Genomic DNA, 16652 nt, shown 5'->3' on the forward strand with positions numbered 1-16652 from the left:
AAAACTCGAGAGACCCAGTCAGCCTGCAAAGCCATAAATCGGAAAACACGACCAATCCTTGTCCTAATGGGGGCTAGTCGTGACATCAGAACAAGAATTGTAACGAGATAGTCACTGCAACCATGATTTTCAGGACAACCACACCTGTGGGGGTTTTGGTCGTCCCTGAGGGGGCTAGTTGTACGGGGCGCCCTTTTTGTCAGAGCAATAACAACCGCCAAGACAGTTGTAATCACTCTGAGGGGGCTAGTTGTACGGGAGGCCCTACAGGCAAGCCGGTAGGACGTCCCATAACAGCTCCTACGGATACATAATCACCAAGGAAAGACATCTGCGTAGCATGCGAGGGCCACGTGTTGCCCTATGGTAGGTTCAAGGTGAAATTCTTTAATTAGGCCACATCACAAATCATAAATTCTTTAGGATCCCCATATGTAAATTGTTGGATCCGCCCCTGTTAAAACAAAATAAGTAGTATAAGAATTAAAATTACTTATATACTAAGTTGATAAGTGGACTGACCCACCATATTAAGAACATTATCCATTCCTGTACATGCATAATACTATAGCAAGATAACCTAAAAAGCTCCATATGATGGCATGATGCCATATACTCCCTCTGTCCCTTAATACTCGTACCATTTTGACTTTTTACACTATTCACATAATTCACTTTGACCCTATTTTATTTATAATATATGAAAACAAATGTTAGTATATAATATGTTGTTGGCTTCATCTTAATATATATTTTCAAAATATTATATTTTTATAAGTTTTTATACACTACTACAAAAAAGGGCATAGAGTACTGTTGAAATACACTTTATAGGACGCATTAGAGGCGTTCTCCAACTCAGCGCGCTATAAAGTTTATAAAACGGGTAAAAGAAGCGTTTTATATACCTATTTATAAAGTACGGTGATAAGAGATAAGCGTCCTCTATTCCCTTCCTAAAATCAGAAAATAAGGAAGGAATATAGAACGGTTAGCGTACATAACCGTCTCCTATACTCTATAATAAAGTGCACCTTCCGTACATAACCGTCCTCTATTCTTCTTGTTAAATATTGAGATACAGAACATCTTCCGTACATAGGCGTACTATATACTTCATGTTTAATATTAAGATAGAAAGTTGTTTCCTTACACAACCGTTCTATATTCTACCCCTTTTTTTAATATTATTTCAAAATAGCACGCATCCCTGAAATAGGATATTACGATTCTAGTATGTAAACCAAATCTAAAAAGATAAAATAAAAATGATATCCACACGATCTTTCCAAAAATCCCTTCATTTAATAACAAAATAATATTGTTCATTCAATAAAAAAATTCCTATTATTCATTGACAAAATATAGATGATTTACACAAGGTACGGGAAAAAAAAAACAAAATCCAATATCACTATTAAAAAAATTTAAAAAAAATCAAAGAGCTAGCCTCTGCAGACAGCTTCTGCAGCAACTGGGGATGGTGTAGCAGCAAGAGCAGATTCTGCTGCAATAACAAATTCTACATCAAGAACAGATTCTGCAGCAACAGCAACTTCTGCAGCAACAACAAAAACCAGATTTGGCAGTTCGTCTGCAGGACTGGACTGAGGTAACCATCTCCTTGAGCTAGCTTAAGTCAAACTAGATCATCGTTATCATCATCTTCATCGTTATTTGGTTGGTGATATTCACAAAATAACAAGCATGTCTTCCATCTAGGCTATCACTTTTTTAGTGGTGAGTGAGACGGACAGTAAAGATTTACCTTGGCAACAAAAAACCGTCCAAATTGTGCTCATGGGGATAGAAACGCCGCGTCATTTTTAATGATGGATGAAATCGATATTTCCTAAAGTTGACAAATCTGAGAAAAAAGGAATTCTCATCAGACATCTTAAATCCTCTGATTAAACCAATATGAACCCAAAGAACTCAGAAATTAGGATTACCCTGCCCTTCCAAACTCTAGTCTACATGGGACTAGTTTCACATTCCGTTTCTTCAAGGCATAGTCAACAACTGCTTCATTCTGCGGGATATTAAATTTGAAAGGAACAGGTGATAGTAGATGACAGAAAAAATAAGTTATCTATGTTAGACAAACCTCCATAACCATGATGGAACATGTCGAATACACATCATATCCTCCAGTTTTTGAATTTGCATCCACCAAATCAATAGCAGCTAGGAGAAGTTGCTGCAAGCATGGAAATAAAGAATAATCTTAGAATGGAAATGAAGTTTACATATCTACAATGCCGACCATCCCCAATCACCAATGGAAGTACACAATAATAGCTTCAGAAATGTAGCATGACAGTAGGACCAAACTATTGTATTTTGTGTACTAGTGAAATTCAAACAAGATTCAGAAGGTTAGAACCTGTTGCAAGTTGCGCACACTTCTGTATCTCTTCAAAGCTTTTAGAGGATTTTATAGATTTGTCCATAGATATCACCTGCAAAATCATGATTGCATATCATTCAGTGTTCTTTTTTTTTTAAATGTTGACAAACCAACTAAACTACTCTAAATTTGTTTCACCAAATGGTTGTATTCAACTATGCTAGCTTGCAACTTGCAAGAAAAATACCTGAGTGAAATATTAATATCAAGCTACGTAGTGTTTGTTATTAATTAAAGCTTAAACCATTTTAAAATATTTTAAAACTTCCTCCGTTTCTTTTTAACTTGCAACACTTCCCTAAACCGGAAACATCACAATACTTGCAACACGCTATAAATGGTAAATTATTTTGTATGCAATGACATCTATAAGTGTATGTTGCAACTATATAGAAACGGAGGAAGTACTAATTACTTTTTATTAAGATTAATTCTCAAATGACTTGACAGATTTGCATGGGCTAATAACTAGTTTCTAATAAAAGCAGCCAAGGCACTGAACCTAGCTAGAGAAGCACACGACCTAGCAGTTGCAATAGGCCAGGCTGTTGGTTATATGTCAGGTGCTCATTAAAATAAGGTTAAGGCAAATATTTTAACCCTTTTTGAGTCAACATGTTCTCAAATCGACCTCGGTCTACTAGTAATTTAGCACCCATATTCTCAATTTGTAGGGAACATGTTAGGGGGTTCATACTTGTGCTGGAAGAACAATCACTAAATGAATATCAAAATTTTAAACCCCGACACCAACAATATATATATAAGTAATTAGACTTATTACCCCTGTTCAACTGCAAGGTGCATCCAGTATTACTCTATCGCGTGAATTGGCTCCCAATACCTTCGGAAGCTACATGTAAAAGTTAAATGAAACAGACGTGTGAAACTCCTAAATATCCATTACCTAAAGAGATTTCAATTTTACCATATTAATAGGTGAGAAGAGTATTTAACAAAGAAGATGCAGCAAGCAAACAACAACAACAACAGAATTGCAGGGAGGTGGCTGATTCTGCCTATAATTTTTCTCGGTTTTTTTTTCATTGAACTTGTCATTAAACCTTCCTCTATCTGCTACAAAGGCCATAGGATCAGTATGGGATGCATTCAAATTAAATTCAAGGCGTCTAACTTTCCTACGACACTTATGACTCCATGAGAAACACATTTCCCTAATATGCCAGTTACTGTCAAATTGACCCCAAGTTAGATAAATTGAGCATCTGTAACTTTTACCAGGTCCAAAAGCTTTAGCACAAACAGTATGCATGATTCTAAATGAACTTATAAACATATTTTGAGGAAATAAACAGTACCCGAATCACAGTGTTCTTTTTCCTCTCAACTCAATTTTTAGAGGTCTAGAGTCCTCACACCTTTGTACCTGAGCACTTGAGCAGAGAGTCACGCTGTGTACATATCAAGAAAGAGTAACTGGAATAGAAGCATATCTTTGCTATTACTCGACAATATAAGCAAATAATTGTAGCACGGTACAAGGATAAAATTTCAGTACCATCAAATCTCACATTCTCACTATAGTTCGACTTAAATCATATAAACTTAAGAAAAATCAGTTAAATGAGACTTGGTTCATCGGATTTATTCCGCAAAAATTCATGAATTGTTCGGTTTAATTATTAATCAAGATAAATTATTCGATCTAAAACTTGAATGAAAGTCTCCTCCATACATGTATAGAGAGTTTACACCAGAATTCCATACTTAGACATTGCAATTTGATTATTAACAATATTCACAATCCCTAGGGTTATTAGTTGAAGGATAAATATGCAGAACAAAATTAAGGATACCAACCTTGAAATTCGGAGTGATAGAGAGTCGATCGGCGTACACCATAGGTTGAAAAGGAGCGGCAGTAGTATTACAGTACGGCGGAGGAGACCGGGTGGTGCTGCGCGGTTTTGGTTTTGCGGGAGATGGATTTTGGGGTTTGTTTTGTGTGAAACCCCAAATCCCCAATATTACGAATAGTTGAGTTTTACGTCTCTCCCAAATTATATTAGAGTTCATTTGAATTTGCTTTTGGGTTTTGGGTTTTGGGTTTTGGGTTTTGGCTTTGCGGGGGAATTCAATTTTTGTAGAGTTAATTAGTTTTGTTTTTTATATAAGGTTAGATAGTACGTATATGTTATGAATGGTATATATGCATTTATTTATTTATTTTTAATTTTTTTTTATTATGGTAAAAAATATGAAACTGTTAAGTAAGGCAAGCGCTCTATATTCTTTTCCCTGCATAACAGTTATCAAAGATAGGCGTTCTATATTATCCCGAGAAACGTCTAACACACTTAAGCGTTCTCTATTCAGTGTCACTTATTCCGACTTTTGTAGTAGTGATAATATGTAGTTAAAAATATTGGTGGTTAAAGTTGTGTATTGGCAAACGTGTTCAGTCAAAACGGTGCGAGTATTAAGGGACGAAGGGAGTAGTATTAAGTGCATGTGAAGTTGTGAAGTGATCAAGAGAATTAAGGCTAAGCTTAAAGATGAGAAAATATGTGATTAGTTTTGTGATGACAAGGTTATAAAATCAAAGAATTGGGACCACAATTGAATCATGTCAGAAGCCGCAAACACACATGATTTTATTTAGAAATGATTTGACGAACGAATAATCACTGTTATATATAGCTGACGACAGAGATGATGTCATTAATTTAGTATCACGAATTCACGACATAGAGTGTCGAGTGTTGAGTGTGTAAGAGAGATGAAAATTGAAAAAAACACACATAATTGAAACACACACTAATTGAGGTTGCTATGAATGGTTAAGGGTATCTTACTCCTTAATTAAGATTTTGAGTTCAAATTTTGGATATAGAAAAAATTTCAATTGGAAAAAATGCTGCCCATCGAGATACCCATACAAACTCACGCCGGAGATTAATCTACTCGCCGAAGGTGGTAGGTACTCATCGTAGTAGAACCAAAAAAAAATATTTGACTGTTTATTTTAGGCACATATTTGACTTTTTGTGCTTAATAAGGCCCTGTTTAGTTCACCTTATTTCAGAACCTTATTACTTAGTTCAGATTTAATCAGATCAGATCAGACCAGATCAGGTCAGATCAGATCAGATTAGAAAAAATAAGTTCAGATCAGATCAGAAAAAATAAGTTCAGATCAGATCAGATCAGATCAGACCAGATTATTATGATGATGATTATTATTATATATTTATATCATTGTTATTATATTTAATATTTATTACTATTATTGCTTTAATAAAAAAAAAAGAATGTTGTTGTCGGTGCAATTAAAATCTATTACTTAAGGCATAGAAAAACATTAACAAAACATTCAAATTCATCATGTCCAAATTAAAACCATTAAGTCCAGATCATAAATGATATGATCAAATCATGTCCATATCAAAACTAATTTTAAGATCAAAACCATTATATATCTAGACCAGAACTGATAGGATCAGATAATATCCAGATCATAACTGATCTGTACAGATCATGTCCAGATCATGTTCAAATATGCAAAGATCTTGTCTACACCAGAACCGATCCTTACATAACCAATATGTTCAGATCAAAACCGATTTGCACTGATCATGTCCAGATCAGAATCAATATGTCCAGATTATAACTGGTCTAGATATCGACTCTGTACATATTATGTTCAGATCAGAATTGATCTGCAAAGATCATGTCCATATCAGAATTGGTTTATACTGATCATGACCAGATCAGAACTGGTCTGTACAGATCATGACCAGATCAGAACTGGTCTGCACAGATCATGACCAGATCAGAACTGATATGTATAGATGATATCCAGATCAGAAATGATCTGTATAGATCATGTCCAGAGCAGAATTGATCTATCCAGATCAGAACTGATCTACACATATCATGTCCATATCAGAACAGAATTGCACAGATCATGTCCAGATCAGAACTAGTATGTACAAATCATGTCTAGATCAGAACTGAACTGTACAGATCATGTCCAGATCAGAACTGATCTGTACATATCATGTCCAAATCATGTCCATATCAGAATTGAACTGTACAGATCATGTCCAGACTAGAACTGGTTTGTACAGATCATGTCCAGATCAAAACTGAACTATACAGATCATGTCCAGATCAGAACTGATCATGTCCAAACATAACAGATTTGTACAAATCATGTCCAGGTCAGAACCAATCTTTACAGATCATATCCAGATCAGAACTTATATGTCTAGATCATAATCAATCTATCTAGATCATGTCTAGGTCTATCTAATATAAGGAATAGTTAAATCATGAGCAAAGTCAAATAAATAATAACAATATTATAAATTTGTGTAACATTTATTTTACACGTAAGTCGTTTAATATTAATAAATGTAGATTTTTGTTTAAACTTAATTATAAAGAATCAGATCAGATTAGATCAGACCAGATCAGATCAGAAAAAATAAATTCAGATCAGAAAAAATAAATTCAGATCAGATCAGGTCAGGAGAAATAAGGTGAACTAAACAAGGCCTAAATCAATACAACAACAAACCCAATTTATTTAGATTTTATTTTTAAAATTTATTTTAGTGGTCAGATTGGCCGGTTTTGAATAATTATAGCGATCGAACCACCTCATGATCAGCTACTCATGATGCTTGCATGGCTGACTTTGAGCTCAAAACTAAAAGTGACCTTCACTTATGTAGTATCTTAATTACAATATCGTATCATCTTTGAATGGATTTGCTATAAGACTAATAGCGCTATTAGGCGCACCTTGTATTTGGTATTAAGTATATACAATTAGGTCATGTTCTTTCGGATTTTTTTCAACTTCATTTAGTTTTGTCCAGTTCAATTTAACAAGGAGAAGGTCTTACAACATTACAAATCTATCTTATTTCGAGTATATATCTAGAGTAAGATATCCCCTCTATCTTATTTTACCTGTTTTATTTGACTAATTTTTATGAGAGTTTTTCAATTAAAACAGAGCAAGTATAATGAGACAGGAAAATATATAGAGTACTCCATAATGTTTTTTACTCATTTATTGATTTAGTAATCACATTTTTGTAACATCAAGTTAGAGCATATTACATCCCCTTCACGTATACGGATTAGTACATATTTACTGACTGAAATGAATAATACTCCCTCCGTTTCTTTTTGTTGTATCCGTTTCCTTTTTAGTCGTTTCATAATGTTGTATCCACTTAGAATCTTTTCTATTTTTGGACATATATTTTTTCCTAAAATACCCTTACATTTCAATCTAATTACCATAATACCTAAAGATTCTACCCATATTCCCACCTAATTTTCCCCACCCATAATATTTAATCAATTTATTTTCCCAAAAATAATTATTTAATTCATATTACCTTCCCATCACTTTCACTCTCTCTCCTCCCTCATATTTTCACTCTCTCTCTCCCTCCTGATTTCACGTCCCTCCCTCCCCTCCCCTCCCTCTTCTGATTTCATTTCTCTCTCCTCCCTCAATCTCTGATTCTCCTCCCTCAATTTTTTCACTCTCTCTCCTACCTCAATCTCCTCCCTCAATTTTTTCACTCTCTCTCCTCCCGAAACCTCTCCGCCTTCACCACCACCACCACACCTCCGCCGCCTTTGTGCCTCCACCACCATCTCTGGAAAAAAAACTCTATATTAAAGCTTTAGATGGTGAAATTCGACCATAAAAATTCTAGATCTAGAGTTTTCATGGTCGAATTTGACCTCTAAATCTTCAAAATCTTGGATTCATGGTAAAATTGTTGATTTTTATTTTATTTTGTTGATTTTTTAGGTTCGAATTTGGGTTCGAGTTTTGGGTTTTTTGGGTTTGAATTTCTGGGTTCGCGTTCTTGTTTTTTGGGTTCGAATTCTCGAATTTCTGGGATCGAATTGTTGATTTTTTGTTCGATTTAGATTGGGTTTTTGTTGTTGATTTTTCGAATTTTCTGGGTTGAGTTTTCGAATTTTTCTGTGTTTTTGTTCTTGTATTTACGATTTTTTCTGGGTTTTTGTTCTTGAGTTTTTGAATTTTCTGGGTTTTTGATTTTTTGTTGATATTTATGTTCGAATTATTTCTGGGTTTTTGTTCTTGAGTTTTCGAATTTTCTGGGTTTTTGTTCTTGAGTTTTTGATTTTTTGTTGATATTTTTGTTCGAATTTCTGGGTTGAGTTATGTTGATTTTTCTGGGTTGATTTTTCTTTATTTTCTGGGTTGATTTTTCTTGATTTTTGTTCGAATTGATTTTCTGGGTTGATTTTTCTTGATTTTCTGGGTTGATTTTTTGTTCATATTTTTTTGTTGTTGATTTTTGTTCGAAATTTCTTGATTTTTTTTCTGTTGATTTTTGTTCGAAATTTCTGGGTCGATTTTTTGTTCATATTTTAGTTCGAATTTTCCGGTATATAAATCCTTTGAGTAAATCTGGTTTGTTTTAGTAATAATAATAAATATCTCCATTGTTTTCTCTCTCCTTCTTTTATTCCAATCACTTACACACAATCATTTCTCTTACCCCCAATCATTACACTTATACCCATACAAACCAAGATTCTATTTTTCTTAAAAACCCCCCAAGATTCCAAATGGATACAACATTTAGAAATGGAGGGAGTAGAAAATAAATAAATCTAATATATATATATATATATATATATATATATATATATATATATATATATATATATATATATATATATATATATATATATATATATATATATATAAAGGAGGCATATTTGCTGAAATATTAGAGCGCCACCTATGATTACTATTGGTTTCGGCCAATGAAAAATAAGATTTCTAATTTATTTTTGAATTAAAAACATCGAGTGCCACATAGATAATTAATTAGGTGCCATGTAGATATTTTAATTTATTAATTACTTATATATATAACTCCATCCAAAATCAAACACTCTAATAATTAAAAAGTAAATTTAAAATAAAATTCATCCAAAATAAAACACTAATCTAAAAAATAAAATTCGTCAAAAATTATACCATAATCTAAAGCAAATTCAATCCAAAATCAAACACTAATCCAATATTATAGCACCACGTAGAAAATCTAATGGTTTCGGCCAATGAAAAATAAGATTTCAAAATTATTTTTGAATAAAAAAAGTCGAGTGCCACGTAGATAAATAATTAGGTGCCACGTATATATTTTTATTAATTAATTACTAATATTACGCATATACAACTTCATCCGAAGTCAAACACTCTAATAATTAAAAAATAAATCTAAAATGAAATTTAATCCAAAATCAAAAACTAATCTAATATAATATATAAAATATAGCAGTTAGTAATTATATATATATATAGGAGTTTTATTTTAACTTAACAATTTAATAGAATATGTGCATCGCACGGGCTAAAATCTAGTTATATACTATGTGCAAGTTTATTTGTTATACTTCCCCTCAAAAAAAAGTTATTTGTTATACTTAACTTTTGATTACTTAAATTATTTATGCGTTGGCAGTGGCGCTGCCAAAAAATTTCCGTTAAGGGTTTGTAGTTTTTTTTTTAAAAAAAAAAGTTAATTGATCATATTTTCAAATAAAATAAAAAAATTCCCCTAAACAACTGAGATATTTTAATTTTGAAAAAGAACAATAACTATAAAAAATAGTAAAGCAAAGGATAAACAAAGAACAATAACTATAAACAAAACAGAAAACAAAGATTAAGAAGCAAATTAAGGATAACTAGGAAAGAGAGGGGTTTCAACTAGGATTGATCCCGCATTTAAAAGGTACTCCCTCTGTCTCTTTTTGTTTTTTACGTTTTCCTTTTTGGGTATTTCAAAATGTTCTTTACATTTTCTTTTATATTATCACATAAACAACTTAGTATTCTATCAAAATTTGTGTACAATCATTATTTTAACCAATTAAATTTATTGGGTCATTTAATCTCTCACACTTTTCCATTGGGACATTAAATTTTTCTCATTTCCCAATATCAGAATTTTGATAAAAGTGAAAACATTATAAATAAACGTAATTTATCTTGTTTAAATAAAAAATTGAGGGATTTCAATGCAAATTAATTATTCGTTAAAACGTGTGAAAAATATCAAACGTAAAAAACAAAAGGAGACGGAGGGAGTAGTTGTAAGGGAATCAGTATTAATTGTGCACGCAATTGTATATGGTCAATTATTTTATTTATTTATTTTTTCAGAATCACAAAGTCCAATAGGGGTTCAGTTGAACCCACTTAACTCTTACTTGTAGGGATGGAAATGGGTGGGATTTGGATCGGGTGGAGCATCACCCGCATCCATCCGCTCCACCCGGTCCATCCGTCACCCGCTTTACTCATCACCCGTATTCCGTCCATCCATCACCCGCGGGTGAACCGGGTGGATCGGGTGATATTCGGGTGAAAATGGTAAACCATTAAAAAATCACCACCTAATAATATGCATAATAATTAACCAAAAGAAAAAAAATTATATACCTACATTCATCTCCGAAACATATAATTATTTCTTATTACGCATAACTTATAACTAAAAAAAAAAACAAGCACTAACTTTAATAAGTAATGGATTTATCAACACATTTTATGTTTAAATATAAATATAAATAATATATTTAAAATAAACGGGTGACGGATCGGGTGGTAAACGGGTGATGGATCGGGTGATGGATAAAAAAACATCACCCGCATCCGACACGCATCCATCACCCGCTTCACCCATCACCCGCTTTTCATCCATTTAATTCGGGTTTTCATCCGTTTAATTATAGCGGGTGACCGGGTTCATGGATCATCCACTGGATATTTCCATCCCTACTTACTTGCACAGTCACTATACGTTGTTGTAAACTATTAAATAAAATTTTCTTCATACAATCCTAAATCCATTATATTTAGTTTCACTAGTAATATAAAGATACATAATGACATAATACAAACACATTAAATTTGACAAGGAATAAACATGAAATAACAATATTTTAACTTCGATACAATACCATCAACAAAAATTTATTATAAGATTATATATTGACTTAAATACAATACCATTACTTAATCTAAAAAAATATCGTCAAACACGCCCTTACCCATTTTCCAATTTATTACAATTTTAAAAGGAAGACTACATTGCTAAACGCAAAAACAAAGAATAATGAACGCTAGCCTTCCATTTTTATTTTAGAAAAAATAAAAGAAAAAGAAAAGAACGAACGCGGAAATGACGAAAGAAGAGCAAGGCAAGAGTGGCGTAAATTTAATTTTGTTGAAACTGGGCCCACGAGTCACTCAAATACTTCAACCAGCCATCATCAGTGACAGAAAACGAGGGTGTAAAACTGTAAATACAACAAAAACAGGGGGCATTATATTATCCAAACAACTGACGGGATTATAAAAGTCGTGGGCTGAACCAAGTTATCAACTTCCCCCAAATATCTTGCTCGAGTCAAATCTTTACTACTTCCTTCCGTCTTTTTCTCTCTCCTAACTCTCTCTTCTTCACCTGCAATTTTCCCCAAATATACCTCAGATTTTCAGCTTCATTTCATTCTAAAAGGTATGTACTTTTACTCATCCATCTGCTCAAATCTCTGTTTCCTTAATTTCCCACTTTCCTAAATTCAATTTATGTTATTCTTTGATTTCTTCTCATTTTGTTTAATTTTCTGTGTGACGAATTAGTAAATTCAATTGTGTTTTCTTTCTTTGTTTTCATGATTGGTGGTTGTTAATTTGTTTGAATTTTACTTCTTAAAATGTTGAACTTGAATTTGTTGCTTAATTTGGAATTTTCTTTTTTGTTGTGATTTGGATTTTTGGATTTGGATTTTGGTCTGGGTTAATGATGAGTTGAGAGGGTGTTTAAGTTGGAAATTCTTGAAAACAATCCAGGAATTCGGATTAGTTGATGATTAGCTTGATGAATCTTGGGTTATATAATAAATAAATAAACATTAATTTGGGTTTCATTATTGATTGATGTTGGGTGCATCAACTTTGATGTGATTTTGGGTGTTTAGTTAATTAAGGATGGCTTTTATGCTACTCTGCTAGGGTATCAAAGGTTTCTTTTGGGGGGTTAAAGTGGCTTTTCACCTTTAACCCATGCCTTTCCAGTAGTTTCCACGCCCTTCATTTCGTAGATTTACACCTTTTTTTTTTTTTTTTTTTTTACTTTTTGTAGTTACTAATTGTGGTATAACCTTTAACTTAGGGATCGGTATGTAATTATTAAATTATATATTCAGCAACAAAAGAAAAGCAAATTAAGATTGTGAATAATTAGTTGTATTTGATCTTGGTGATAAGAGCGAATTATGGGGCTTACAAGTACCAAGTAAATTGATGAAATACAAAAAAAAGGTTCGGTTGAGTAGAGTGGGAAACAAACTCTTACCATAGCTGCCAGATTTATGGATCATGATGGTAATATTACAGTCTTTGTTAAGGTTTATCGTATTAATCGGGGTTAATTTATGGAACTGTGATCTTTGTTATAGAAAAGATTAGATCATGAATTCATTGCGGATTTCCTTTTCGAGTTGGATATTTGATTTACTAAAGAGCTGTTTTTTTCCGTGACTTTTCATTCTTTTAGGCTGTTTAATTGCCTGCATTTACATCAGGATGTGGATTTGCTTTCTATCAATCTGATAGATGTTGCAATCGTTACTGGAATAATCTTTGATGCTTATTGCGTGTATGTTAGTTTACTAGAACAATCATTATTGGTGCTGTTTCTTGTGGGAATTTGTTAGCTTTCTACATGGTAATGAATGATATGATGTTAATCAAGCTTATTAATTTAGAATCTTTTTGACTTGTGAATTCTTACATTGTTTCTTTGAAATTTTGCAGGTAAACCATTTGTCTTCTGCTTTAGCAGTGTGTAAGAACCAGCACATCATATTCTCTCTGAAGTTGTTGTTTTGAACAAAAGGCTTATTTTATTAGTCTTTCCTCCCTCAATTTTCTTTCAAAAGGTCGGATTGCGCAATACTAGATGCAAACATCTCAGCATAACTACGCTACTAGTAAATTACACGGGTTCCTTTACCAGCATGCTCCTGACATGACACCTTATCACTCATCCCATTATCAAGTGATGGACAATAACATGTTCCCTGGTAACCCTAGTCAGGAAAACCAGATATCTTTCCAAACCTTCGGTGAAGAGTATTTCACATTAGACTCTGCTCCAAGTTCTGGCCTTTATAACATCTATGACTCACCATCTGCTACATCTGCTGTCAGCACCTCATCGAACAGAAGTCAGTTTTCTCCACAGGGTTCTCAGTCATACATTTCAGACCCTCCTCAGTCTTCCGACAACACATATGGTTCCCCAATGAGTAACTCCTCTGTTGTGGACGACAATACTGAGCTAAGGAACCAACTTAGAGAACTGGAGCGGTCTCTTATGGGGCCTGATTCACCACGCATGGCAGATGAACACTATTGCTCTTTGAGCCATGGGAGTAATCATGTAGCCTCATCAAACCAACTGATGGAGATGCTCCCTAGAATGGATCTCAAACAAATACTGTATTTATGTGCACAAGCAGTCTCAGAGAAGGATTTCTCAACTTCAGAAACCTTAATGGAAGCTTTAGATAAGATGGTGTCAGTATGTGGTACGCCAACCCAAAGGTTAGCTGCGTACATGCTTGAAGGGCTTAGAGCAAGGCTGGAATCCTCAGGCTACACTATCTACAAGAAGCTAAGATGCGAGCAGCCAACAGGATCTGAGATTCTCTCCTACATGCATGTTTTGTATCAGTTTTGCCCTTATTTCAAATTTGCATACATGTCTGCGAATCTTACCATCCAAGAAGCAGTGGGTAATGAGAGGAGCATCCATATCATTGATTTCCAAATTGGGATGGGGACGCAATGGATATCGTTAATCCAATCTCTTGCTAATCGGCCTGGTGGGCCCCCATTTGTTCGTATTACCGGAGTTGATGACTCTCAATCGGCCTATGCTCGGGGAACAGGACTCGAAGTTGTAGGAAAGAGATTGTCAATGGAGGCTAAAAAATGTAATCTACCTTTTGAATTCCATGCTGCAGCAATGTCAGGTTGCCAAGTTCAAAGAGAGAACTTAAACATTCTCCCTGGGGAAGCTTTGGCTGTGAATTTCCCCTACATGTTACATCACATGCCGGATGAAAGCGTGAGCACTGCAAACCATCGGGACCGCTTGTTAAGGCTAGTTAAGAGCTTGTCACCTCAAGTAGTCACTGTAGTTGAGCAAGAGTCAAATACCAACACTTCTCCCTTTCTCCAACGGTTTGGCGAGACTTGGGATTACTACACTGCTATATATGAGTCAGTTGACGTGGCTCTCGCTAGGGATGACAAGAAGAGGATAAATGCAGAGATGCATTGTCTTGCACGTGACATTGTTAACATGATAGCATGCGAGGGTGCAGAAAGGGTAGAAAGGCACGAGCCTTTTGGAAAATGGAGGGCGAGGATGAGCATGGCAGGTTTTACTCAATTGCCCTTGAGTTACACAGTGAATGATGGAGTCCGGGGTTTGATGAAGGAATTTCATGAGAATTTCAGGCTGCAAGAGTGGCACGGATCACTGTTTCTGGGTTGGAAGAATCGTGTTCTGTCATCATCCTCTGCATGGAGGTGAGGAAGACCGAAGACCAATATTGTATCGCTGATCCAACAAATGGCTCACAGTCTTGTAAAGTTATGTTCTCCTCTCCTTTAGTCCTTGACCATCTCAAATTTTGCTTCTCTAGTGGGAATATGGGATAGGAGTTCTGGTGCCTGTTTGCAGTTTTATCAGTAGGGTGACAATTAACAGCTTTGGGTTTGTTTGTGCAACACTAATCTGTCTTTACTTTACCAAAAACATGTTAGACAAACAATTGATTCGGGGCCATAGTTTCGTTTTAGTTTGTAGAAATGCTACTGTTAGTAATTGTATAATGTGTGGCAATTGGAAGTTCTGGGTATGTTTGGTCACACCTTGTATTTTCAACTGAATATAATGTAGGCCCACACCAACTAAACAAGCTTTATAATTTCAAAATTGATAATCACCTTGTTTTAATTTCCATTTCTTTCGACCCTTATTATAGGAGACAGCTTGTAGACTCTGGACATATTTTTTTACTTTGGATAATGACAGTTTACTTTCCGTCTCATTTTTATTTGCCCCATTGAGTTATTTTCTTACTAGTAATACTTTGGTTGGGTAGAGTAGAGTTAATGAACAAGGGTTCTCTTAGATGTGAGTAATTTTGTTAGCTCTTTAAATGCAGTAAATATCTTACATGTCCTGATGTGGGGTTGACACGCGCCAACGCCTGCTAGCTCGTGTGATACGGGCTTATGCGCGTGTTAGCCACACGTGTATTCGTGTCGCGCACACGTCAATAGGGTGCATGTTGATATGCGAACTCGTGCATAGAATATGATCAGTATAGTTGTGACTTGGACCCACTACAAGAATTCAATAAACAATAGAGCTAAACATTGGGCCTCCATGTGTTGTGCTTGTGGAGTTATGGTTTTAAGGGGGTTGTGTAAACACGTTGGACGGCAAATGATGCCGTCTCTTCTCTTTATTGTGCTTTGTTCCATGTGAAAATATCGACTTCCTATTTTTTTTCTTTTTAATTAACAATTCCATTAGTATATATATTTTGAAGTTTTGAACCGATAGTAAGTCATGAACTTTCTTAAAAGATTATGAGTCACAAAAACTTGTCTCTATTAGGCGGTTTTTCTCGCTTTAAAATAAAATAAGTCACAAGTATAATATATACGGTTGCTAAACGCAGCATGGGTTTACTTGACGCAATCCTTTTCACTTTCATTTTTATTTTATTCTAAAAAAATCATAATCCTCACTTTTACTATTTTCTCTCAACCTTTTATGATATTATTTGGTTCAAACACATTTGAATTTTCATTAGTGTAATGTGTATCTAATCAAATTAAAATACATATTTTGATTGCAATGGACGATATTTTTTACTTGAAAAACCTTGAAATTGAGGTAATTTTCGTTTTTTTCCTATTTTTTTTGAGCCTTTTCATGCAATTGGTATGAAATAAATACTTGTATTTTGTACAGATTGAACAGAACATAATTAACTATTTCTTACAGATTGAACATAATATAATAACCATTTCATACAGATTGAACATAAAGGAACTATGTATTCCATGCAAAATGAACAAAATGATGATACTAGTTCTTCTAATTGT

The 16652-nt window shown here is 34.1% G+C and overlaps 1 protein-coding gene and 1 long non-coding RNA gene across 7 annotated transcripts; one reads left to right on the plus strand and one right to left on the minus strand.

Moving 5' to 3' along the window:
• Window positions 1–1285: 1285 nt before the first annotated feature.
• On the minus strand, window positions 1286–4503 carry LOC110798670 (uncharacterized). 6 transcript variants are annotated; one of them, XR_008920950.1, is made up of 7 exons: window positions 4232–4503; window positions 3730–3797; window positions 3195–3263; window positions 2387–2462; window positions 2108–2200; window positions 1953–2032; window positions 1286–1867 (listed from the first exon to the last, which is right to left on the minus strand). It is a non-coding gene; the product is annotated as an uncharacterized lncRNA (long non-coding RNA). The 6 variants fall into 6 exon arrangements; XR_002536163.2 differs by having other exon boundaries at window positions 3730–3822; XR_008920953.1 differs by lacking the exon at window positions 3195–3263 and having other exon boundaries at window positions 4232–4502.
• Window positions 4504–11783: 7280 nt separating this feature from the next.
• Window positions 11784–15495, plus strand: LOC110798661 (scarecrow-like protein 13). Its single transcript, XM_022003852.2, has 2 exons — window positions 11784–11973; window positions 13275–15495. Exon 2 carries the CDS (start codon window positions 13420–13422, stop codon window positions 15061–15063), a length of 1644 nt encoding a protein of 547 aa, XP_021859544.1. The 5' UTR covers window positions 11784–11973; window positions 13275–13419; the 3' UTR covers window positions 15064–15495.
• Window positions 15496–16652: the final 1157 nt, after the last annotated feature.

Source organism: Spinacia oleracea, chromosome 5 (genome assembly GCF_020520425.1).
Source record: "Spinacia oleracea cultivar Varoflay chromosome 5, BTI_SOV_V1, whole genome shotgun sequence".
Classification (NCBI taxonomy): Eukaryota; Viridiplantae; Streptophyta; class Magnoliopsida; order Caryophyllales; family Amaranthaceae; genus Spinacia; species Spinacia oleracea.

Coding starts and splice junctions, on each gene's coding strand:
- LOC110798661 (XM_022003852.2), top strand. CDS start 13,420: ATGCAAACATCTCAGCATAACTACGCTACTAGTAAATTACACGGGTTC.